The sequence below is a fragment of the Cucurbita pepo genome, chromosome 12 (assembly GCF_057944985.1).
Source record: "Cucurbita pepo subsp. pepo isolate OVF chromosome 12, ASM5794498v1, whole genome shotgun sequence".
NCBI lineage: Eukaryota > Viridiplantae > Streptophyta > Magnoliopsida > Cucurbitales > Cucurbitaceae > Cucurbita > Cucurbita pepo.
Genome location: NC_141809.1, coordinates 15,521,406 through 15,544,553, shown reverse-complemented (window position 1 = coordinate 15,544,553; position 23,148 = coordinate 15,521,406). Strand labels below are relative to the sequence as shown.

The window sequence follows — 23,148 nt, the reverse complement described above, 5'->3', positions numbered from 1 at the left end:
AAAAGATTCAAATTTGCAGGCAACTGAGGCAACTGATCGCACTGAACGCCAACAAAGAAGAATTTTTTTTTAACATTTATGATTCCCATAGAACCATTTCTATTTTTTTAACAGAAGCACAACTGTTCTAATCTCGCAACCTCTAGAGTTTAATGGCCGCCTGTAACATGAAGACTTTGGTTAATTGATCACACAACGTAATAATAGGAAACAATTGACATAATAAACCAATATATTAGGAATGTTCCCATTAATTAAGCATTGAAATCTTAGAACCCCCTAAAATAGATTATTTGATTTACTTTGTTTATAAAATACTATATTACTAAATTTAACTTCACTTCATACGGTAATTATAGAATGTAGATACCTTAATACCTATAATCTGCTCCGCAATGACTTCAACTTGTGAATGACATACAATCTATAGCCTAAGATCTCAGATCTATCATTCATGTAGAAAGAAGTCTTAAGTACGTTGCCAGCAGATAAAGATGTATGCAGCTTACAGGCGGGGAAGAACATAATTCAAATTTCAGACTACAACAAAACTAACCCAAGAGGAGAAATGGTATGGCCAAGTTATGGATACATCAGAGTAAGGTAAACGAGAAGAAATGAGTTAAGAAATGCATGCCCAAGAGAGTGAAAAAAGTAAAGAATTGAGAAAAGATAGACAACCTCGCAGGTCCAGTTCTCGCTCCTTCATGGCATTGAAGAAATGAGGGCTTTTCCAGATTAAATCCACTCTGGGTCTCACCATCTTCTTCTGACTTGAATTCACTGGACGACGATGGGGTTTCGGGGTTTAAGGGTTTAGGGCGTCGACGGCAAACGACAGCAAGCAGCGCTGCGTGGATCGGAACACGAGACGTCCACATTTCGGACCGGACCAACCCCCTTAATGGACTTTCAGACGACCCAAATGAATTCACATTTGGGTCTCTCCATCTATGTGGCTTGTGTATTAAAGTTCTAAACTTCTTAAGAAATTAGACTGAATTCGCATTTGGGTTAATTCATTATTCATTTTGTTAGTGAAAACTAATTGAGTATTAATCTCGTCAAACTGGGATTTCCCGCCCAAATCAGGTTAGGGGGTCGCAGTGTTCACCTTTTCTAACCCAGCTACACTAATAATGGACTGGGTCCTCGTACATCGCTACACATATCTTCCCTACTCGTTTCTTTTCTCTTCTTCTCTCCTTGGCCGGCAACTTTCACCTCGTGGGTAATCATTGAAGAGTCATCAGGGTAGTGGGAGGGGTTGTAACAGCATGAGCGGCGGAGAAAAGAACGAGAACGAGGAGGATGTGAAAAAGAAACCAACGAAGGGGGAAAAGCGCCGGGGCCGAAGTCCGTCCAAAAGGGAACCAATCGCTGACATTGAAGATATTATGTTCAGCATAGATAAAGTTCAGACAATGAGGTCATCGCTATTGGATTGGTACGACCTTAGCCATAGGGACCTTCCTTGGAGGAGGTTGGACAAAGGGCAGCCTGAAACACGGGGTTATGGTGTGTGGGTATCAGAAATAATGCTGCAGCAGACGAGAGTTCAGACCGTCGTTGAATATTACAAGCGTTGGATGCATAGATGGCCCACCGTTCAACATCTCTCTCGTGCTTCTCTCGAGGTTGGTTTTATGATTTAGTTTGAGCTACAATATTGTCTTCTTTACTCTCAGTAAGCAGTTTAGATCTCTGGCAGGAGGTGAATGAAATGTGGGCAGGCTTGGGATACTATAGACGAGCTCGTTTTCTCCTAGAGGTAATCTTTACTCGCTGCACTAATGGAATTTTTGGTCTCTTAATATCTGCCACCACGATTACTCCTTCCAATTTCCTTGGACATGGCTTAGGTTGGCATTTACTTTTAAATATTAGCTTCGTTTGTTAAGAGGGCAGCTTTTTGTTTTGAATCTTTCTCACGACAGAGGTAGGAGAGGTGGGAAGCTTTTGAAACTCCCTTAGCTTGTGTATGCCATGTTAACAAATAAGATTGATTGTGTCACATGCCAACCAACCAATCAATTTTCTAATCGATTTAACAACCTTAAGAAAGAAAATGAGGATAAGTATTCAGGGTATTGAAATAACAACCTAACTTGTGGTCTCCCTCCCAACAAGCTTCTCAAACTCCCTTACACCCTATAAGCTCCTTCCTCAAAGACATACTCAGAAAACCCCATGCTCGCTCTTGTTTCCTAAGGCTTCATGATTCTAGGCTTTATAAGACTCCCTTGATGGAGGGAGATTTACTCTTTTATCAAGTGTGCTGATTTATTATATGTCTCCTTTTGCTTTGCCTGTGTCGATAAGGAATTTGAAAAGACCATGAGGCACTTTTTTCTCTTGGGTAGGCCATGGTGATAAGAGAATCTCACATTTATTGAGATATGTGAGAAGGATGGAATTTTGTAGAATCCCTTGGTGGAACATTCTGGAAGTGAGAAGTACTTCTCCTAATTTTATTTCCAATCTCTTTTTGGAAGGTTCCTTGGATTGCAAATCAGTTATTGGAGTATGAACTTTGATATCATAAAGATATGTTAGCAGTGAGTCAGTGACATGTCTGAGACAGTTACTAAGATCATCGAAACTTGAAAGTTTGTATTAAAAAGTGTTTAAAAGATGAGGATTTAACTGGATATTGCAGCTTTCTAGAATTATCACGTGGAAAAGTTCTATCTAGAGAGGAAGATTGTAGAAGCTGGAATTTGGAGTCTTCAGGATGGTACTCTGTCAAATCTTTGCTAAAACATTTAGAGGGAGCTGCTGAAATCTTGAAATTTGAAGAAGGTGAATATGTTGACATGGTGTTTGTGGACACGGTAGACACATCCAAATGAGAGCGATCCTGTACATGATTGAAACTGGACCACATTAGAATGAGAGTGATCCTGAGGATAGCATGGTTAAAATCGGTTTAAAAGAATTGAAAGTTACTACCTATACCAACAAGGTGCACCTTCTTTTTCTTTTTGGTGGCTCAATCATAGGAACTCCGAAGTTAAGCATGCTTTTCTTAGAGCAGTTCTATGTCAGGTGACCTCCTCAGAATTTTCCTAAGATGCATGTGAGTGATAACAAAGCATGCTGAAAGGTCCCGTATTGGTCTGTAGGGATAGTCTTCACTCTTAGAAGCAATAAGTAAGCAACATACCCATGTTGTAGGAGTGCAGAGTAATGTCGAGGCACATAGGCGTTCCACTTCGGACTGTAATGCACACCATATGCATACATGCTAGTGGGTTTTCTTTTCTACTTGTATATTCTTTAGTAAATTGACTACATGTTACTTATCAAAATATTACAAAATAAAGTACAAAAAGAACTGAAATGAAAATATATATATATATATATATATATATATATATATATATATATATTAACATCTCTGGATATTAATCATTGCTATGACATTTTGAATTACCCTTTCTAATTTTGTTGTTAGGGTGCAAAGTTGATAGTCAAAGAAGGTGGCGAATTTCCTAGAACGGTTTCTGCCCTTCGAAAAATTCCTGGAATTGGAGAGTATACAGCAGGCGCTATTGCCTCCATAGCATTTGATGAAGTGAGTGTTTTTCTCACCTATTTTTTTCTCTGACTCGTTTTAAAACTTTGAAGGAAAGTCTAAAGAGGACAATATCTGCTAGCGGTGGGTTTGGGCCGTTACAAAGCACTTCTAAATATGTTTCCTGAGCAGGTGGTGCCTGTGGTTGATGGTAATGTGATTCGGGTAATCGCTCGATTAAAGGCTATTTCAGGAAATCCGAAAGACTCAAAGTTGGTTAAGCAAGTTTGGTGAGCATACTTTCTAGTTGTTCTAAAGGCTTTTATAGAATCTTTGTATCCTAATTGTTCTCATTGTTTTTTTTGGGGTGGGGGGTGGATGAGTTAGGAAGGCAGCTGCTCAATTAGTTGATCCTTCCAGGCCTGGGGACTTCAATCAGGCACTCATGGAACTTGGTGCAACTTTATGCACACCAACAAGCCCAAGCTGCTCAACATGCCCGGTGTTTGATCACTGTGAGGCCCTTTCAATCTCAAAGGATGATAGTTCAGTTCTTGTCACAGATTATCCCGCTAAGGGTATAAAAACCAAACAAAGACATGATTACTCTGCTGTTTGTGTGGTTGAGATATTGGAAAATCAGGGCTCATCTGAGTTGAAGCAATCCAGTAGATTTCTTCTTGTAAAGAGGCCTGATGAAGGCTTGCTTGCTGGCCTATGGGAGTTCCCATCTGTCTTGTTGAAGGGAGAAGCTGATTCAAGTACAAGGAGAGAATCCATTAACAGCCTCTTGAGTAAATCCTTTGGACTTGAACCAAAAAAGAATTTTGATATCGTTATTAGAGAAGATGTTGGAGATTTTATCCATGTTTTCTCGCACATCCGTCTCAAGATATATGTTGAACACTTGGTGTTACGTTTAAAAGGTTTGAGTTACTTCTCCTTTCTTGCCTATCTGTGCATTGAGTATGCCATGAACTCTGTGACTAGAAACTTGCTATAAAACTTAACCTATATGAGATTTACTTATCTTATAGGCTCTCAAACATTTTGATGTTGCTATAGTTGTCCTTTTATGTTCTTTTGTGTGACATCCCACGTCGGTTGAAAAGGGGAACGAAACATTCCTTATAAGGGTGTGGAAACCTCTTCCTAGTAGACGTGTGTTAAAACCTTGAGGGAAAGCCTAAAAGAGAACAATATCTAGTAGCGGTGGGCTTGAATTGTTACAAATGGTATCAGAGGCAGACATTGGGCAGAGTGCCAATGGGGACGTTGGGCTCTAAGGGGAGTGGATTGTGAGATCCCATATCGGTTGGAGAGGGGAACGAAACATTTCTTATAAGGGTGTGAAAACCTCTCCCTAATAGACGTGTGTTATTTATTTTCATTTCAATTAATTTGCTTAATCTGTTTGTATGTGTTCTTGAAGGTGAAGGTAGCAAGTTGTTTCGGAAACAGGAGAAGAAATCTATATCATGGAAATGTGTGGACAACAAGGTTATGTCGAGCATGGGGTTGACGTCCAGTGTGAGGAAGGTAAGCAAAGATGGTGCTTTAGATGACTTCTCCTTGTGAAATATTTAACTTGAAGGTTCTATTTCATCGTTAAACTTGAAAGAAAACTCTTTCTAGATCATGATTGCAGACATTTAGTGTAACACCCAAACTCACGGCTAGCAAATATTGTCATTTTTAGGTTTTCCTTTAAGGACTTTCCTTTAAGGTTTTAAGACGCCTCTACTAGAGAGAGGTTTCCACGCCCTTATAAGAAATTCTTCGCTCCCCTTCAACCGATATGAGATCTCACAATCCACCTCCCTTACGGGCTAGTGTCCCCGATGGCACACCACTCGGTGTCTGGCTCTAATATCATTTGTAACAGCTCAAGCCCACCACTAGCAGATATTGCCCACTTTGGCATGTTACGTATCATCGTCAGCCTCACGGTTTTAAAATTTGTCTACTATGGAAAGGGTCTAGCCTTACTCCGACTAGTGCCTTGCACAGTTTGGTGACTGGCTCTGATACCATTTGTAATAGCTCAAGGCCCACCGTTAGCAGATATTGTCCTGTTTAGGCTTTCCCTTCAAGGGTTTCCCCTCAAAGTTTAAAAACGCGTCTACTAGGGAGAGATTTTCACACCCTTACAAGGAATGCTTCGTTCTCCTCTCCAACCAATGTGAGATCTCACATTTAGTATTCGTTCGAACAAACAAGTCAATACTCATATAGTCTCGATGATGACTGGTATGAACATTAACAACACTTGAGATTCAAAATCATATATACGTTGGATTAAGTGACATTGAGAATCAGTAAACAGGGACTTCTCTGATCACATGATCACTCTCTTTGAACGCCCTCGTGCATGCATATTTATTTATGGATTGCATAGAGATTTGATATTTGTAATCCAAGTTCGATGGACGTCAAAATTCACAAACACAGTATCCTTTTACAGTCCATGATATCATAATGAGTATGTAATTATGTATGATCAGGACATCGAGGGAGGTCGATGTACGTTTCGTTTTCTCACTGTATTTATATAGAATTAGTGTTACTAAGCATGATTATACTCAAGAGGTCAAGATGATTAATAATCTGACATCTTTTTGATAGGTGTATGCCATGGTGGAGAAATTTGAGGCAGAGAAGATATCTCCCAGCCGTGCAGTAGCCACAAAAAAACAGAGAGCTACTTCAACAAACTTGAGCTGCAGGAGCTGTTGACCTTAATCAAAGTAAGCTAATATATCCATTAGAAAAATAGTAAACTATCGGGGTCGAACCGACTGAACCATCGGTGTTTTGTTGGTTTAGTGAACCAATGATAGTATGACTAAAAAAAATTATTTTTTTGTTGGGTGACTCGTATATAAAATTAAAAATTTAAAGAGAATTGTTAAATATTTGTAAAGGGATAAAAGAAAAAACGTGAATCACGATGGTAAGGGAAAAATCAAATTGAGGTCTAAAGACTATTGGATTTGGATTTATTTGGATAGATATTTCAACGGTATTAGATTTGGAGTGCGGCCCTTCTGCCCATTACGTATCTCTGGATCAATAATGGGAGGAGGAATCAAATTGCACACATTATTCTAAATAAATATATGAAAACTAATCTTACATTAAAAATAAATATAATTTTTTTCAAAATATTTGAAAAAAATGAATAAATGATTGGGTTAGTCGGTAAATAATCATTTAGGTTATCATCTATATATATATTTTTAACCTCTTACTTCTTATATTTTGAAAATTTTGTATATATTAAATTGAAAAATTAGTACAGATATTAAGATATTAATAAAATTTTAATGATGGATAAGAAATTATTTGTTGTATATAATATTTTGTATATATAATCATTTAAGTTATCATCTATATATATATATATATATATATGTGTGAATAATGAATGATTTGTTGCTCCACAAACAACATATATTTTGGAATCATCTGTATCTACATCCGCTACACATGATACACGCCAAACCATGAGCATAGTTAAATTTTCATTTATATTTTTACACGAAACATTTAAGTAATTTTTATTTTTTTTTAAATATCTATGTGTATCATACCGATCAGATATATTACTTATGTCTTTAAATCAATGTTTAGTCTAAAAATTGGTAGGTTACTAAATTTTTTAGATGAATTATATGAAATATTAATCTTCTCAACAACCGAAGATCGAGAAGATTCAATTAAAGGAGCAAATTAATTAGTTTTATTCGATTTTGATTTCCATTAAGAATTAAACTAATGACCTCAATTTTTTCAAACATAAAACTGAACCCAATGTCCATTTAGCTACAAAATCAATCGATTCAATTATTTAAGTTTGGTTTTCGTAAACATTGATTAAACCAAAATGTCCAATTTATCGAAAATAATCGAACCTTGTGTCTAGTTATTACAACCAATATCAATAACATTATCGGGACAAAACACATAATATTATTAGTATACTATAATTCTTTAGATATTTATTAAACATGATTGTTTTGTATGTCAACAATATATTATTTAAGATTACACTAATAGAGTTAAGAATCCGAGACGAGGGCATTGAGGTACTAATCTCGAGTATCTCCTCATCAACATGTCAGTAGTCCAAAAGTCTATCCAAGATGAACTTAAAGGTACAGTTCTAGTAGCTCAACCCAACTCAACCTATTCACTTAAATAGAGTAGATTAATCTATAGAGTTGACCTAATAATAAAGTCATTCCAATGAATTTATGATTAGGTCAACTCGACTTTTTATAGTTTAATTTATGATTTATTTTTTTAACCTTTAAGGTCTAAATTTACTTTTAGTAAAACTTTAAAAATTAACAATTTTGATATAATGGTTAAAATAAAGGTTAAATTTTGTAAAAAGAGCCACAACCACTATTTACTTTTTACAATAAAATAAAAAGTCATGGAAATCTACGTTCAATTCTGTTGACTTGTACAAGACAACACGTGAATCATGAGAATTGGGGTGATGGGCTGAAAGCTTTGCTTTTCTCTCTTTTAAATAAGAATTGTTTTTAATTCTTCATGCAATTTTATTTTAATATTCAATTTTTTAAAATTACTAAACATACTAATTTAATATAATATAAAAATAACAATAAAAAAAAAATTCCTCCTTCCAACCACATTGCATAGGAGAGCTGAAATTCAAATTAATCAAATTTATAACGTAAAAATATTTATATATATATATATATATATATATATATATATATATATATATATATATATATATATAACGCGTCGTTGGTGTGGGAAGAGTAAGGTAGATAATATGTGGAGGCTGAAGGTGGGAGCAGAGAGCGTTGGGGAGAAGGATGAGAAATGGGTGAAGAGCGTAAGCAATCACTTGGGCCGCCAAGTTTGGGAGTTCTGTGCCGCCGACGCCGCCGCCGTCACTCCTCACCAGTTACTACGAATTCAGAATGCTCGCAACCACTTCCATCGCAATCGTTTCCACCGGAAGCAGTCTTCCGATCTCTTCCTCGCTATTCAGGTTCGCAATCGTATGATATTGTCTACGTACGTTACGTTTGGATTATAATCAAAGAATAAAAAAAAAGAAAATAACACGTGTAAAGCTTACGTGTACAGTATGAAAAGGAAATAGCGAAGGGCGGAAAAGGTGGAGCGGTGAAAGTGAAAGAAGGGGAGGAGGTGGGGAAAGAGGCGGTGAAGAGTACGTTAGAGAGGGCACTAAGTTTCTACTCAGCCGTGCAGACAAGCGATGGGAATTGGGCCTCGGATCTTGGAGGGCCCATGTTTTTACTTCCGGGTCTCGTAGGTGCCACGTGTCCTTGTCTTGCCACGTGTATATAAATTTTGAATTATTTGGAAACTAAATACAAAAAAATTATGCGATGCGAACAGGTGATTGCCCTTTATGTCACAGGCGTGTTGAATTCAGTTTTGTCGAAGCACCACCGCGTAGAGATGTGCAGATATATTTACAATCACCAGGCACGTCACTTTCAATACAAATTAAATACAAATTAAATACAAATTATATAGTAATTGGCACTGATACGTGGGAAGTGCATGCAGAATGAAGATGGAGGGTGGGGTCTACATATTGAGGGCACAAGCACCATGTTTGGTTCGGCACTCAATTATGTTGCACTAAGGCTGCTTGGAGAAGACGCCGATGGCGGTGACGATGGTGCAATGACAAAAGCACGTGCTTGGATCTTGGAGCGCGGCGGCGCCACTGCGATCACTTCGTGGGGAAAATTGTGGCTGTCCGTGCTTGGAGTGTACGAATGGAGTGGCAACAACCCTCTTCCGCCTGAGTTTTGGCTTCTCCCTTACAGCCTACCATTTCACCCAGGTCTGCATGATTTGATGCCTTATTCTTGATTCCCTTTGATTGCATAAAACTAACTGGATTTTACGTGATGTCCAGGAAGAATGTGGTGCCATTGTCGAATGGTTTATCTTCCCATGTCTTACTTATATGGGAGGAGATTTGTTGGGCCAATCACTCCCAAAGTTCTTTCTCTAAGACAAGAGCTCTACACGGTTCCTTATCATGAAATAGACTGGAATAAATCCCGCAATACATGTGCAAAGGTTACATACCCACCATACTCCATTTCTTACTTCAATCAAAAAGAAAAAAAAAATGATTACATTCTGTATGACTCACTTGGATCGGGCCCACGATCGAAATATGTCAAAACGTTAGCTAGAGTAGATAAATTTTAAAATCGATGTGAGCCAAAATTATAGTAGTCTGGTTGAATAATTTGTTACGAGCATGGTTGTTAGTCACATAATTTGATGGTTGGCATGCAGGAGGATCTATACTATCCACATCCCAAGATGCAAGACATACTATGGGGATCTATCTACCATGTATATGAGCCATTGTTCACTCGTTGGCCTGGGAAACGCCTGAGGGAAAAGGCTTTACAAACTGCAATGAAACATATTCACTATGAAGATGAAAATAGTCGCTATATATGTCTTGGCCCAGTCAACAAGGTACTCAACATGCTTTGTTGTTGGGTTGAAGATCCCTACTCAGACGCCTTCAAACTTCACCTTCAACGCGTCCATGACTATCTCTGGGTTGCTGAAGATGGCATGAGAATGCAGGGTTACAATGGCAGCCAGTTGTGGGACACTGCTTTCTCCATCCAAGCCATTGTAGCTACCAAACTTGTAGACAGCTATGCCCCAACTTTAAGAAAAGCACATGACTTTGTTAAGGATTCTCAGGTTTTGTGTGTGCAAATTATTGTTATCATGCAAATTTCTACGTTGTTTATGATCATAATGGCGTATTGGTTTGTTTCAGATCCAGGAGGACTGTCCTGGGGATCCTAATGTTTGGTTCCGTCATATTCATAAAGGTGCTTGGCCATTTTCGACTCGAGATCATGGATGGCTCATCTCTGACTGCACGGCTGAGGGATTGAAGGTATAAAACACGACGTGATTCAAAAGCTTGAGCTGATGAGTTACAGTAAATTGAGTCGTATCAAAACTTTAACGTTTAAGCAAAGTTTAACAAGTGACTCATGCACTTGGCCTATTGCAGGCTTCTTTGATGTTATCCAAACTTCCATCCACAATGGTTGGGGAGCCATTAGAAAAGAATCGCCTTTGTGATGCTGTTAATGTTCTCCTTTCTTTGCAAGTAAGTTTACTGGCACATAATTCAGTCTGAGATCCCATATTAATTGGAGAGGAGAACGAAACATTCGTTACAAGAATGTGAAAGTCTCTCCCTTACAGACCCATTTTAAAAATTCTGAGGGGAAGCCCAAAGAAACGATATCTACTAGCAGTAGACTTAAGTTGTTACAAATGGTATCAGAGTTAGACATCTAGCTGTGCCAGCGAGGACGCTGAGACCCTAAAGGGGGTGGATTGTGAGATCCCACATTAATGGGAGAGGGGAACGAAACATTCCTTGTAAAAGTGTGAAAACCTCTCCTTACAGACGCATTTTAAAAACCTTGAGGGGAAGCTTGAAAGGGTTAGGACAATATCTGCTAGCGATAGACTTAAGTTGTTATAAATGGTATCAGAGTTAGACATCTGGTCAAGGACGCTGGCCCCTAAAGGGGGTGGATTGTGATATTCCACATTAATTGGAGGGGGAACGAAACATTCGTTAGAAGGGTGTGAAAATCTCTCCATTGCATACGCGTTTTAAAAACCTTGAGAGGAAGCCTGAAAGGGTAGACTCAAAGAGGACAATATCTCTGCTAGCGGTGGGCTTAGGCTGTTACAAATGGTATCAAAGTTAGACATCTGGCGGTGTGCCAGCGAGGACGCTAGGCCCTGAAGCGGGTGGATTGTGAGATCCTATGTTGATTAGAGAGGGGATCGAAACATTTCTTATAAGGGTGTAGAAAGCTCTCCATGTCATATTCATGCATTACTAATTTGAAATATATGCATGGTGTAGAATGATAACGGTGGATTTGCATCATACGAGTTGACGAGATCATACCCTTGGTTGGAGGTAACAATTAATCTCAAAACAATACCTTGATGCATTGTGGACCGAACCCGTCTAATGTCATTTCACTGTTCTTGATAATTCGTGTTTCATCAGTTGATCAACCCAGCAGAAACATTCGGAGACATTGTCATCGACTATCCGTAAGTGTGCGGATCGTTAGAGTACTTTTTACACTTTAGTCGTCGGGTTTGGTTGTCGGGTTTGTGACGTTTGATATCACGCTTGTGCAGGTATGTGGAGTGCACCGCAGCAACAATGGAAGCACTGACGTTATTTAAGAAGCTACATCCAGGCCATAGGACCAAAGAGATTGACACAGCTATTGGCAAGGCAGCCAACTTCCTTGAGAAAATGCAAAGGGCGGATGGCTCTTGGTTTGTTTTCTTAGCTACATGTTGCTTTGGCACTGACAAACGTGGTCAAGGTATATATAGCTAATATGGACACATATCAATGGCTGCAGGTATGGGTGTTGGGGGGTTTGTTTCACGTATGCGGGGTGGTTTGGCATCAAGGGATTGGTGGCTGCAGGAAGAACATATAATAGCTGCCTTGCCATCCGCAAGGCTTGTGAGTTTCTGCTATCTAAAGAGCTGCCCGGCGGTGGATGGGGGGAGAGTTACCTTTCATGTCAGAATAAGGTGTACACCAATCTTGAGGGAAACAAGCCACACTTGGTTAACACTGCCTGGGTTTTAATGGCTCTCATTGAAGCCGGCCAGGTAAAATCTATTAACGATCATATACTTATTGATTTTTGGTCGGGTTAATCCAACCCACTTGAAAATATGACTCATAGTCCAATATGTACTGTGAGATCTTACATTGGTTGGAGAGGAGAACGAAACATTCATTAAAAGAGTGTGAAAACTTCTCCCTACTAGATGCGTTTTAAAAACCATGAGACTAACGACGATACGCAATGGGACAAAGTGGACAATATCTGTTAGTGGTACGCTTGGACTGTTACAAATAATATCAGAGTCAGGCACTGAGTGGTGTGTCAGCAAGAACGTTGGGCTCCCAAGGGAGGTGGATTGTGAGATCCCACATCGGTTGGAGAGGGACAAAACATTCCTTATAATTGTGTGTAAACCTCTCTCTAACAGACCCATTTTAAAAACCGTGAGGCTGACGACGACATGTAATGGGCTAAAACGGACAATATCTGGTGACGGTGCACTTGGGCGGTTGCAAATGATATCAGAGCCAGCACTGAGCGGTATGTCCCCAAGGGGGGTGGATTGTGAGATCCCACCTAGGTTGGAGAGGAGAACAATGCATTTCTATAAGGAATGGAAACCTCTCCATGACAAACACGTTTTAAAAATTGTGAAGCTCACAACAATACATAATGGGTCAAAGTGGTTTTGACACAGGGTGAGAGAGACCCAGCACCATTGCACCGTGGAGCAAGGTTGGTAATGAATTCTCAACTGGAGAATGGCGATTTCGTGCAACAGGTAAGTCCTGTCCTGCACATATCCATTTTCATCAACTTCCTCACAGATACTTAAACTTCCAACATTATATCACAGGAGATCATGGGAGTGTTCAATAAGAACTGCATGATCACATATGCTGCATACCGAAACATCTTCCCCATTTGGGCGCTTGGAGAGTATTGCCATCGGGTTCTTACTGAATGATGTGCCCCTGCTTCAACATTATTCTACCTCTTAGTTGATGTATAATATAATGTATCACATCCTTTCTTCATCTTATATCATCGCCATCATCTATATATAATAAGCAAACTATTGTTTTGCCAACCAAAGAGCTCATCTTGTGTGTATTAGTTCAGCCAATTACATGGCTTTCAACGCCCAACACCACTCGGGTTGTGTTCATCTTTGATAATATCAATGTGTATAAACTTTTAATTAGTTAAATTATGCTCGTGATTGTATTGTATTTGATAACTTTGAAGCTATGTTATTTGCTTACCAGAGTAAATCATACTATGATGAAAAACTTTGAGAAAATTCTAAATTGAATTGAGCATTTGGCGGTAAAAAGTGAATTGAGAATTTGGTGGTAAAAAGTAGGATTGATAGACCCTTAGTAAATTTTTTAAGGAATTTTGGTAAAAAGTTTAGTCTTCTTTTCCTTACATTTTAATATTTTGTATTTTACCTCGGAATTTTTACTAATCTTTGAATTAAATTTTAAGTTAATTTTTACAAAAATTAGTGAAAATTAAATACCAAAAGTATGTATTTAAAAAGAATAAAAGTATAAATCTTATAATCTAATAACGAGATGAAAATAAAACTCAAAATTAAGAGGAAAATGTAATATTTTGAAATTTAGATATTAAATGAAAATTAACTTCGGGAATTAATTCTAATATTTTGATAGTTAAGTACTCGAGTGTTTTTTTAATAAAAATAAAAATAAAAAATATATTTAAAGACTATTTTTTTTTGTCATAGAAAAGCTATTCAAACTCGATTTTTTATTTAAAAAATACATATATATTATGGTTGACCTATCATAAATATTTTAAAATTTCTTAGAAAAACCAATAGAACAATAGATGAAATGTCAATGTTCTTTTAGTCAAATGTATTTTTACTTAAAAGTAGGGGTATACATTCAATTCGACAACTCGGACCAACTCAACCCGTACTATAAAGATTAAGTTGAGTTGATTAGCATTTCGAGTAACGAACTAAAGCAGACCTAGGTTCATTTCTTCTACATTAGAAGTTTTTGAAATATTTAGGTTAATTCTTTTTTTAAGGGTAGCATAAGAAAACGTGAATCACGATGCCAAAATAAAGCAGATCTTATTCTGTGTGCCTGCGAATGTTAATTAAATATAATATACTACTGAGAATTAAATCACAGCCGTCCATTCTTCCTTATCATGCGTCAATTGTTCGTTTCCATATGAACCTTTCTTTTATTTCTTTTTATTTTTCATTATTTATTTTACCTTCGTTTTAAAATGACATCAGCTTGTAAAAATTTCCGCAACACGTGATGCATGCCAAACCACCCGCTTCAAGGACGCTATTATTATTATTAGGCTATTTTTTTTTCCATCTAAAATGAATGGTTATTGAGTATTTCTTTAATTTAAAAAAAAAATTAAGGATATTTTTTAAAAGCTAATTATTATTATTATTATTATTAAATGGTGTATTCTAAATTAATTATAGAAAAAAAGAAGTTACTGCTAATTAATTATCTACGTTGTTGTTATATAGAGTTGTTGGAGCAGGAACCCATGTCAGCCACAATTAAGTGAGCATCCATGGAAACCAGCAGCTATGTTGCAGCGCTGATTACTTTCTTGGCTGTGGGTTCCATTTTTTTGTTGCAGAGAAGAAAAAACAGAGCCAAAAATCTCCCGCCGACTCCCTGGGCTCTGCCCATCCTGGGTCATCTTCATCTCCTCAAGCACCCAGTCCACAGAACTTTACAGTCCCTCGCCCAAAAACACGGCCCAATTTTCACTCTCCGCCTCGGCTCCCGTCTCGCCGTCGTTGTATCATCGGCACCAGCCGTCGAAGAATGCTTCACCACAAACGACATCGTTTTCGCTAACCGCCCTCAATTCGTTTCCGGCATGTACCTCAGCTACGGCAACACCACGATGGGGGCTGCCCCGTACGGCGATCACTGGCGCAATCTAAGGCGCTTGAGCTCCACAGAAATCTTGTCGTCGATCCGCCTCAACATGTCGGCCGGTATCCGGAAGGAAGAAGTCAATATTTTACTCCGCAAATTGTATCAATTTTCGAGGCATGATTTTGGGAAAGTGAAATTGAAAACCCTGTTTTCGGAGCTGACTTTCAACATAATTATGAGAATGGTGGCCGGAAAACGGTATTACGGCGATGAAGTGACGGAATTGGAAGAGGCGAAAGAGTTCCGACAAATTATGGAGACGTCGTTTCGATTGGGGTCGTACCCTGGTGATTTCTTACCGTTCCTGAAGTGGGTTGATCGGCAATACCCCAAAAGGATGAAGAGTCTGGGCAGAGCCATTGATTCGTTGCTGCAGAATTTGGTGGATGAACACCGGAGATATCAAAATGAAGGGAAAAAGCTAGATACCATGATTAGCCATCTGCTCTGTTTGCAGGAGTCTCAGCCCGAGTATTACTCAGATGAAATTATCAAAGGCCTCATCGTTGTAAGTAAATTCTCACCGTTAAACTGATAGTACTCTGTTTCTCAAGAACATGTTTTGATTTGTTGAATTTGCAGACAATTTTAACAGCAGCGACGGAAACATCGTCTGTGACGATAGAATGGGCAATGTCCAATCTGCTCAACCATCCAGAGGCATTGAACAAGGCCAGGGCTGAAGTTGACGCACAGATTGGGCAAGATCGGTTACTGGAAGAAGAAGACATCCCCAATCTGCCATACCTCCAAAACGTGATCTCTGAGACACTGCGCTTGTACCCAGCAGCTCCACTCTTGGCGCCACATTTTTCATCCGAGAGTTGTTCTCTGGGGGGATACCATATTCCTGCTGGCACTACCTTGTTGGTGAATGCGTGGGCGGTGCAAAGGGATCCCGAAGTTTGGGAGGACCCGACAAGGTTTAAACCCGAGAGGTTTGAGAGCGGGGGAGTGGCTGGCAACGCTTACAAATTCTTGCCGTTTGGACTGGGGAGGAGGGCTTGTCCTGGGATGGGCATGGCGAACCGTGTGGTGGGCTTGGCTTTGGGGTCGCTGATTCAGAGCTTTGAGTGGAAGAGGGTGAGTGACGAGGAATTGGACATGACTGAAAGCCAAGGGATCTCTATGTATAAAGTTGAGCCATTGGAGGCCTTATGTAGAGCTCGCCCCATCATCAAAAACCTTGCATTTCATTGATACCTCTACCTAGGAATGCCCTTTAGGTTTTTTTTTTTTTTTTTTTTTTTTTTTTTTTTTTTTTTTTTTTTTATGTCAGCTGCACTTTGATGTCGAGAATAAATCGAGATTTTGATATGTTCTAAAGTATTTATGTTTGAAGCAATCAACCATTCATTAACATAAATTTTACATTTTTTTCTTTGATTTATTCTAAATTTTAAATATTTACTAGCCACTGGTATTTCCTCTCAAGTGAGTTGTCGATATGATTCAAACAAACCCACACAATCCAATTAGTTTGCACTTAAGAAAATCGATTTTGACGACTTCTGGGTTAGTTCGATTGATTTTGGTTTAGTTCAACAATGCTCCTGGTTGGTTTGACCAATACAACCCATTTTTAATTGGCTTATTTCTGTTTGTTGTAGTTTAGATCAGACAATAACTTTTGGAATGATTTAGCCTTGTTTGGATTAGTTCAATACAGTTTTGGCTGGTTTAGATGTGCTTCCATCTCTGTTCCACTTGGTTTAGGGGTAAAGTTCAACTTACAAGTTTAATAGAAAGACTCTAATATCCATACCTTTGATATTAGAGTTTAATTTAGATTTTGATTTGTCCATAAATTTTGAACACAAAGCATTAATTAAAAGATTAATTTGGACCAATCAAACTAATACATAATTATTTGAAATTAAGTCGGTCTAGATCTTACAAGAATAAAACAGAGGACGTGGACGTGGACGAAATAGTACGACATCATAGACACAAGATGCATATCTTCCAAACGTATATGAAGCTAACTAGAAACCGCCCTCGGCGACAAGTAGGAGAGCAGCGGTTGTTTCATGGTGACAGCAGATTCCAGCTTCTCAGACAGATCAACATCTCCGGCAGCCGTCCACTTGAAGTTCCACACCAAATTCCCAACGAAATACTCCAAATGCAGCAACCCCAAAGCGAATCCCGGGCAGAACCTCCTCCCAGCCCCGAACGGCATCATCTTTATTTCCTTACTCCCTGTGATATCAACTTCCACCTCAACCCCACCCTCCGACCTATCCGTCAAGAATCTCTCCGGCTTGAACGCCATCGGATCCGCCCACACCTTCGGGTCCCAACCCATGTCCGCAACCATAAAGTTCACCGACGTTCCTTTTGGCACCCTGTATCCGCCCTCCACAACACTGTCCTCTGTCACTGTATGAGGCAGCAGCAGATGCCCCGGCGGGTGCCGCCGTAGCCCTTCAAGCACTACGGCTTTCAGATATGTCATCTTCTGCAAATCCTCCTCTTCTATCTCCTCCTTCCCACTCTCTCCCATCACTTCTTTCATTTCCTTGAACAGCTTCTCTTGAATTTCTGGGTATTTCACCAAATTCGCCATTATCCATTGCAATGACACCACCGTAGTGTCCGTGATGGCGTCGATGAACTCTGTGCATAAAGTTATCAGTTCATCTTCCACCAATTTTCTCTTCCTCTTCTCGTCGTTGTTCTCTGCAATTTCTAAATCAAACAGAGTATCAACGTACGGAATCGGGTTCTTATTCCCAGCACCTGATCCGCCCTTCTCTTTGACTATCTTCTTTCTTGCATTGATCAATGGAAGTAGCAGATTGTCTTGCCGCTTACGTAGCTGACGAATCTCTTCCCAACGCTTCCGGAACAAAATTTTCCCCAAATTTGCAGGCCAGAAGTTAAGATCATTGAATTTACCGATGTTCAACAAAACCCCACGTTGAGATTCTTGTATTTCATTGATTAATTTGGCGTCGAATTTCTCCCCAAAACACATAGCGGCAGCCAGGCTAAACATGGCGTGGCGAAGATGGTCCACGACTGTTACAGGAACAGGGGATTGGGCAGGGGAGGTGGGGTGGGAATGTTGGATGAGGCGATGGAGGAGATCATCCAAGACCCATTTGCGAGAAGCGGAGTGAGCCTTCAAGCGAGATGGATGGAGGAGCTCGGAGGTGAGATTGCGGCGGAGGATGCGCCAGGTGGGGCCGTAGAAGGAGGTGCTGATGTTGTGTTGGTTGCTAGTGATGATTTTGACAGTCTCCATGATAGGGAAGCGGTCTGCGAAGACAGCGCCGTTTTGAACCAAGGCCTGGTGAGCGGCAGTGTGGCTGGCGATGAAAATGGAAGGAGTGTTACCGAAGTGGAGGGTGATTACTGGACCGTATTTGGAATGGTAATGGCGGAGGGTGGCTTCCAGCTCGGAAAGTGGCTTGAAGAGCCATATGGGGTTGCCAATAAGCGGCAAGGCAAGCGGACCAGGAGGGAGCTTTTGTTTGCGCCACAAGATACGACTCAACACAAAATGGAAGACTGCGCCGATGGCGAGGGCGCCAAGTGCTGTCACCCAACTATCCATGACTATGCTCTTCTGCTCATTACGCCTCTACTTCCATTTTATAACACTTGTATTGAGAGGAGTAGGAAGCTAGTTAAAAAAAACAAATACTTTTTGCTTTAGTCCCTAATCTTTTATTAAATAGCAATTTAGTCTTAAACCATGTAATAGAAAATAACAATTTAGAAAAATAACAATATATATATATATATATATATATATATATATATATATATATATATATATATATATATATATATTATTTGGATTAACAATTATTGGAAAGAATACATCATCCCTTGCTTTAGCATGATTCACGTGATGGTGTGTTATGTGTAAGGATTGTTGAAACACGTGATACACGTGAAACGACTTAGCTTCCAAGATTTACTATTACTTACTTATAATCTAATATTATTGCAAGAATTCCTTTTAATATTCATCCATCAAAAAGGTTATAATTAAAAAAAATATAAAAATCTGCCATTTATGCTTCTTTTTTTTTTTTTTTTTTTAATTAAATAAATTTGATTTGTAACTATTTAACTAAAATTATTTTCCTTCTAAAATCCCATCAAAATCGAAGACAAAATTATCGTGTAATTTTTTTTAAATAAGTAGAAAAATAAGAGAAAAATGAATAAATAAAAAATTACTAAATTTAATGAATATTGTTAACATCTATTTAATAAAAATAAAACTTCCGCAGCCAGGAGTCGAACCTGGAATTTCTAAAGATGAAATTTCCAATTGTGCTACTGCGGAATTAATTTCTAAAGATTAATAATTATATGATTCCTAAATTAATTTTATTGTTATATGATGTGGGAACAAATACAAGAAATTATGGGACGCCAATTCTTATGTTGTAAATAACATAATATCACTTAATTAGCTAGCATAGAAAATTAATTTTAGTTTCATTTTTTCATTGTGCTAAAATTATATTTAGTATTCAAATTATAGTTTAACTAATATACTATTAAATGAAGAATCATAAAATGAGTACACAGTTTAACTTTAATATAGTAATTTTTATTTCATGTAAAAATAATGAGAGTTTGAATATCAAGAAAATTCCATTTAAAGCTGTCTTTTCTTCCTAAATGTAATACGTTCGTTGTGATAGCTCGAACACACATGTTGTGGCATGCAAGCTCACATATTTGAATTCTGCCGTTCATGATTTAAATTTTTTTTCTTCGACTTAAAATTAGGGCAAAAGTAAGCTTATCCAAAAGCAAAGCTCAAATGGCTGAAGAAACTTTCGCAAGGCCTTGTGAAAGCTCAACTCATATCTTGTGAGCATGTCGAAGTGGTTATTGGGCATGACTAGAAATCATGTAAGCTTTGCCTGCGCAGATTTGAATCCTGTTTAGAGTTTTGTATTACATCAGCAAACTTTCTACTGATGCAAGATCTTGTGATAGCTCAACTTGCATCTTGTGGGCGTGTTAGAGTGGTTATTGGGCATGACTTGAAATCATGTGGGCTTTGTCCGTGTAGGTTCGAATCCTGCTGCTCATGACTTGATTTTTTTTTTCTCCGACCTAAAATTAGGGTTTAGAGTTTTGCATTACATCAGCAAACTTTCTCCCGACGCAAGATCTTGTGATAGCTCAACTTGCATCTTGTGGGCGTGCTGGAGTGGTTATCGGGCATGACTAGAAATCATGTGGGCTTTGCCCGCGCAGGTTTAAATCCTGCCGCTCACGACTTGATTTTTTTTTCTCTTGACCTAAAATTAGGGTTTAGAGTTTTGTATTACATCAGCAAACTTTCTCCTGACGTAAGGTCTTGTGATAGCTCAATTCACATCTTGTGGGCGTGCCGGAGTGGTTATCGAGCATGACTTGAAATCATGTGGGCTTTGCCCGCATAGGTTCAAATCCTACTGCTCACAATTTCATTTTTTTCTTTGGACCTAAAATTAGGGTTTAGAGTTCTGTATTACATCAGCGCAAGGTCTTGTGATAGCTCAACTCACATCTTGTGGGTGTGCCGGAGTGGTTATCGGGCATGACTCGAAATCATGTGGGCTTTGCCCGCGCAGGTTCGAATCCTGCCGCTCACGATTTCTTTTTTTTTCTTTGGACCTAAAATTAGGGTTTATAGTTTTGTATTACATCAGCAAACTTTCTCCCAACGTAAGATCTTGTGATAGCTCAACTTGTATCTTGTGGGCGTACCAGAGTGATTATCGGGCATGATTAGAAATCATGTGGGCTTTGCCCGTGCAGGTTCGAATCCTGCCGCTCACGACTTGATTTTTTTTTCTTTTGACCTAAAATTAGGGTTTAGAGTTTTGTATTACATCAACAAACTTTCTATTGACTGTGGGCGTGACTCGAAATCATGTGGGCTTTGCCCGCGCAAGCTGCTCATGACTTGATATTTTTTTTCTTGGACCTAAAATTAGGGTTTAGAATTTTGTATTACATCAACAAACTTTCTCCGAGTTTTGTATTACATCAGCAAACTTTCTCTCGACGCAAGGCCTTGTGATAGCCCAACTCCCATCTTGTAGGCATGCTGGAGTGGTTATCGGGCATGACTAGAAATCACGTGGGTTTTGCCATTTAAATCCTGCCGCTCACGACTTGATTTTTTTTTTTCTTTGGACCTAAAATTAGGGTTTAGAGTTTTATAGTACATCAAGCAAACTTTTTAGAATTATTAAAACTTTTAGGAACCAATTTAGAAGAAATTGTTGTTTTTGGATGAGAAGGTAAGAGTTGCAGCTAACACAGGCTGTAATGGTGAGTAGAAAAGGTGTCAAACTTTAAGCTAATAATAGAAGTTAAAAAGGTTAAAATTATAAAACATTTGTATGCCTAAAATTTGGATTGGTGGACGTAAAAAGAAGGAATCAATAATGGGACATGCAGCTCAAATTATCGATAAGCTTCTCTGGAATAGACATATAGTTGGCCAATCCAAACCTTTTCAAAACCATTTTTTCCATGTTTTTCCTCAACAAAACAAGAAGAACCAGACCACGAACAGCATCAACATGCTTGCCTTTTCTTTTCCTTGAACAACATTTCTTCATCCAACTCGGTTTTCTTGTTCTTGTTCTTGTTCTTGTTCATAAACCCATTCAGCCTTCATCGAGTCCTCCCAGGCACTTCACACCCTCTAAATCATACCTATTCTTCATGTCAAACGGCAAAGTGAAGGGCCTTCTAAAGGGCCTCAGACATATATTTGGCAAGTTCAAACATTTTATTGCTTTTTATTCGTATCAAAAGTGCATCAAAATTGAGTTTATATTTGAGATTTTGGGTTTACAGAGAACGAGAAAGAAGCTGAAATGCAAATTGGGCTTCCAACAGATGTCAAGCATGTTGCCCATATTGGCTGGGATGGTCCTTCTGCCAACAATCCAAGCTGGGTAACATTTTTATTTATTTCACTCCAAAATTGCATCAAGTTATGATTAAATTGACGATTTAATAATCCCATGGTGGCTAATTTTTTCAGATGAATGAATTTAGTACGGCACCATCGATCACATCTGCTCCTTTTAATCGTCCTACGCGTGCAAACACCAAAGACAAAGACAACGATTCTACGAAACAGGCCGGTGAAGGTAAGCTAAACACTTACGATATTATTTTAGGGTTTGAAAATTGGTGTCTATTTGATCTTACGAATTTATAAAACGGTTTAGATGAGAGCGAAAGTGGAGAAAAGGGTTCAAACAGCTCGCCGGACGTGCGGCCTAAATCATCAAAACACCGGTCGTCAAGTGAGTCTCCGACCAACCAAGAAAGATCAGAGAGACACAAAGCAAGACGGTCTTCCAAGTCAAAGGAGAGCTCCGACAAAAAACAAAGCAGCCGAGGAGGGGAGGAGCAGAATGAGTCGCCCAACTCAAGCCTCCCAGACATCCCAAGACACGGGCGGCGGAAGAAAACGAGCAGATCCAAGCCCCATGCTGCGGATACATACAAGTCCTCGCATTCGGATCCTGGTCCCAACACTGGAACGGAATCCATATCTGTATCCCTGGAAACCACCATGTGTCAGACACCTTAGAATTCAAACCATTTTGACATATTTAATCATTCAATTCAATAATTCGTGTAATTATTGTATCAAACAATTTTAATCCAATCTAATTTAATTAACCTTCTTATAGCTAACCATTCATAAATTCTGAATCTAATTTTGTCTATGACGTTTCATGAGATCAGCCATAAAAATTATTCATGAAGCTACTCTAACTTAATTATCTTAAAATCAATCCTAAGCCCGAGCCGGGTCAATTAGGTCGAGAACGCACTGAACCGGTCTAAAATAGGTAAAACAAGCCAACAAGTTGTCTGGAGCTGCCATGAGCTGACTACAAGTTGATAGCTTGGAGGCGAGCCGTTCTTGAGCTGCACGCGTGCCACACGAATGAGCTGGTGTGAGAAGACAGCTTGGGCCAAT

At 38.8% G+C, this 23,148-nt stretch overlaps 5 protein-coding genes and 4 non-coding genes across 11 annotated transcripts; 8 read left to right on the top strand and 1 right to left on the bottom strand.

The window, feature by feature from the left end:
* Positions 1-117: 117 nt before the first annotated feature.
* LOC111806540 (HhH-GPD base excision DNA repair family protein) lies at positions 118-6,422 on the top strand. Of its 2 annotated transcripts, none has more exons than XM_023691900.2 (7): positions 118-1,637; positions 1,712-1,771; positions 3,458-3,577; positions 3,710-3,807; positions 3,905-4,443; positions 4,950-5,056; positions 6,143-6,422. In XM_023691900.2, exons 1-7 carry the CDS (start codon positions 1,278-1,280, stop codon positions 6,251-6,253), a joined length of 1,395 nt encoding a protein of 464 aa, XP_023547668.2. In that variant the 5' UTR covers positions 118-1,277; the 3' UTR covers positions 6,254-6,422. The 2 variants fall into 2 exon arrangements, with proteins under 2 accessions (XP_023547668.2, XP_086985292.1); XM_087129166.1 differs by having other exon boundaries at positions 1,456-1,637; positions 1,701-1,771.
* Positions 6,423-8,295: 1,873 nt separating this feature from the next.
* On the top strand, positions 8,296-13,401 carry LOC111807422 (cucurbitadienol synthase). 2 transcript variants are annotated; one of them, XM_087129141.1, is made up of 15 exons: positions 8,296-8,552; positions 8,651-8,682; positions 8,719-8,836; positions 8,927-9,016; positions 9,101-9,383; positions 9,459-9,625; positions 9,851-10,276; positions 10,356-10,478; positions 10,599-10,697; positions 11,475-11,531; positions 11,625-11,671; positions 11,762-11,905; positions 11,995-12,253; positions 12,911-12,994; positions 13,070-13,401. In XM_087129141.1, exons 1-15 carry the CDS (start codon positions 8,331-8,333, stop codon positions 13,178-13,180), a joined length of 2,262 nt encoding a protein of 753 aa, XP_086985267.1. In that variant the 5' UTR covers positions 8,296-8,330; the 3' UTR covers positions 13,181-13,401. The 2 variants fall into 2 exon arrangements, with proteins under 2 accessions (XP_086985267.1, XP_023548912.2); XM_023693144.2 differs by having other exon boundaries at positions 8,651-8,836.
* Positions 13,402-14,758: 1,357 nt separating this feature from the next.
* Positions 14,759-16,448, top strand: LOC111807544 (cytochrome P450 81Q32). Its single transcript, XM_023693309.2, has 2 exons — positions 14,759-15,678; positions 15,753-16,448. Exons 1-2 carry the CDS (start codon positions 14,794-14,796, stop codon positions 16,368-16,370), a joined length of 1,503 nt encoding a protein of 500 aa, XP_023549077.1. The 5' UTR covers positions 14,759-14,793; the 3' UTR covers positions 16,371-16,448.
* A 546-nt stretch (positions 16,449-16,994) lies between these two features.
* Positions 16,995-18,732, bottom strand: LOC111807381 (cytochrome P450 89A2). The gene has a single exon (XM_023693087.2). The coding sequence runs from the start codon at positions 18,730-18,732 to the stop codon at positions 17,152-17,154; it is 1,581 nt and encodes a 526-aa protein (XP_023548855.1). The 3' UTR covers positions 16,995-17,151.
* A 1,612-nt stretch (positions 18,733-20,344) lies between these two features.
* TRNAS-AGA (transfer RNA serine (anticodon AGA)) lies at positions 20,345-20,426 on the top strand. Its single transcript has one exon. It is a non-coding gene; the product is annotated as a tRNA-Ser (tRNA).
* A 106-nt stretch (positions 20,427-20,532) lies between these two features.
* TRNAS-UGA (transfer RNA serine (anticodon UGA)) lies at positions 20,533-20,614 on the top strand. Its single transcript has one exon. It is a non-coding gene; the product is annotated as a tRNA-Ser (tRNA).
* Positions 20,615-20,703: 89 nt separating this feature from the next.
* On the top strand, positions 20,704-20,785 carry TRNAS-CGA (transfer RNA serine (anticodon CGA)). Its single transcript has one exon. It is a non-coding gene; the product is annotated as a tRNA-Ser (tRNA).
* Positions 20,786-20,890: 105 nt separating this feature from the next.
* Positions 20,891-20,972, top strand: TRNAS-AGA (transfer RNA serine (anticodon AGA)). Its single transcript has one exon. It is a non-coding gene; the product is annotated as a tRNA-Ser (tRNA).
* Positions 20,973-21,786: 814 nt separating this feature from the next.
* Positions 21,787-22,811, top strand: LOC111807800 (uncharacterized). The gene is made up of 3 exons (XM_087129457.1): positions 21,787-22,105; positions 22,195-22,303; positions 22,385-22,811. Exons 1-3 carry the CDS (start codon positions 22,025-22,027, stop codon positions 22,750-22,752), a joined length of 558 nt encoding a protein of 185 aa, XP_086985583.1. The 5' UTR covers positions 21,787-22,024; the 3' UTR covers positions 22,753-22,811.
* The last annotated feature ends 337 nt before the right edge of the window (positions 22,812-23,148 follow it).

Bases quoted from the DNA above. Each gene is read 5' to 3' on its own strand.
- LOC111806540 (XM_023691900.2), top strand. From the start codon at position 1,278: ATGAGCGGCGGAGAAAAGAACGAGAACGAGGAGGATGTGAAAAAGAAA. The intron at 1,638-1,711 runs GTTGGTTTTATG...GATCTCTGGCAG, and splicing joins TCTCTCGTGCTTCTCTCGAG to GAGGTGAATGAAATGTGGGC. The intron at 4,444-4,949 runs GTTTGAGTTACT...GTGTTCTTGAAG, and splicing joins CTTGGTGTTACGTTTAAAAG to GTGAAGGTAGCAAGTTGTTT.
- LOC111807381 (XM_023693087.2), bottom strand. From the start codon at position 18,732: ATGGATAGTTGGGTGACAGCACTTGGCGCCCTCGCCATCGGCGCAGTC.
- LOC111807800 (XM_087129457.1), top strand. From the start codon at position 22,025: ATGCAAATTGGGCTTCCAACAGATGTCAAGCATGTTGCCCATATTGGC. The intron at 22,106-22,194 runs GTAACATTTTTA...TAATTTTTTCAG, and splicing joins CTGCCAACAATCCAAGCTGG to ATGAATGAATTTAGTACGGC. The intron at 22,304-22,384 runs GTAAGCTAAACA...AAAACGGTTTAG, and splicing joins TACGAAACAGGCCGGTGAAG to ATGAGAGCGAAAGTGGAGAA.
- LOC111807544 (XM_023693309.2), top strand. From the start codon at position 14,794: ATGGAAACCAGCAGCTATGTTGCAGCGCTGATTACTTTCTTGGCTGTG. The intron at 15,679-15,752 runs GTAAGTAAATTC...TTGAATTTGCAG, and splicing joins TTATCAAAGGCCTCATCGTT to ACAATTTTAACAGCAGCGAC.
- LOC111807422 (XM_023693144.2), top strand. From the start codon at position 8,331: ATGTGGAGGCTGAAGGTGGGAGCAGAGAGCGTTGGGGAGAAGGATGAG. The intron at 10,479-10,598 runs GTATAAAACACG...GGCCTATTGCAG, and splicing joins GCACGGCTGAGGGATTGAAG to GCTTCTTTGATGTTATCCAA. The intron at 11,906-11,994 runs GTTTGTTTTCTT...CAATGGCTGCAG, and splicing joins CAAAGGGCGGATGGCTCTTG to GTATGGGTGTTGGGGGGTTT.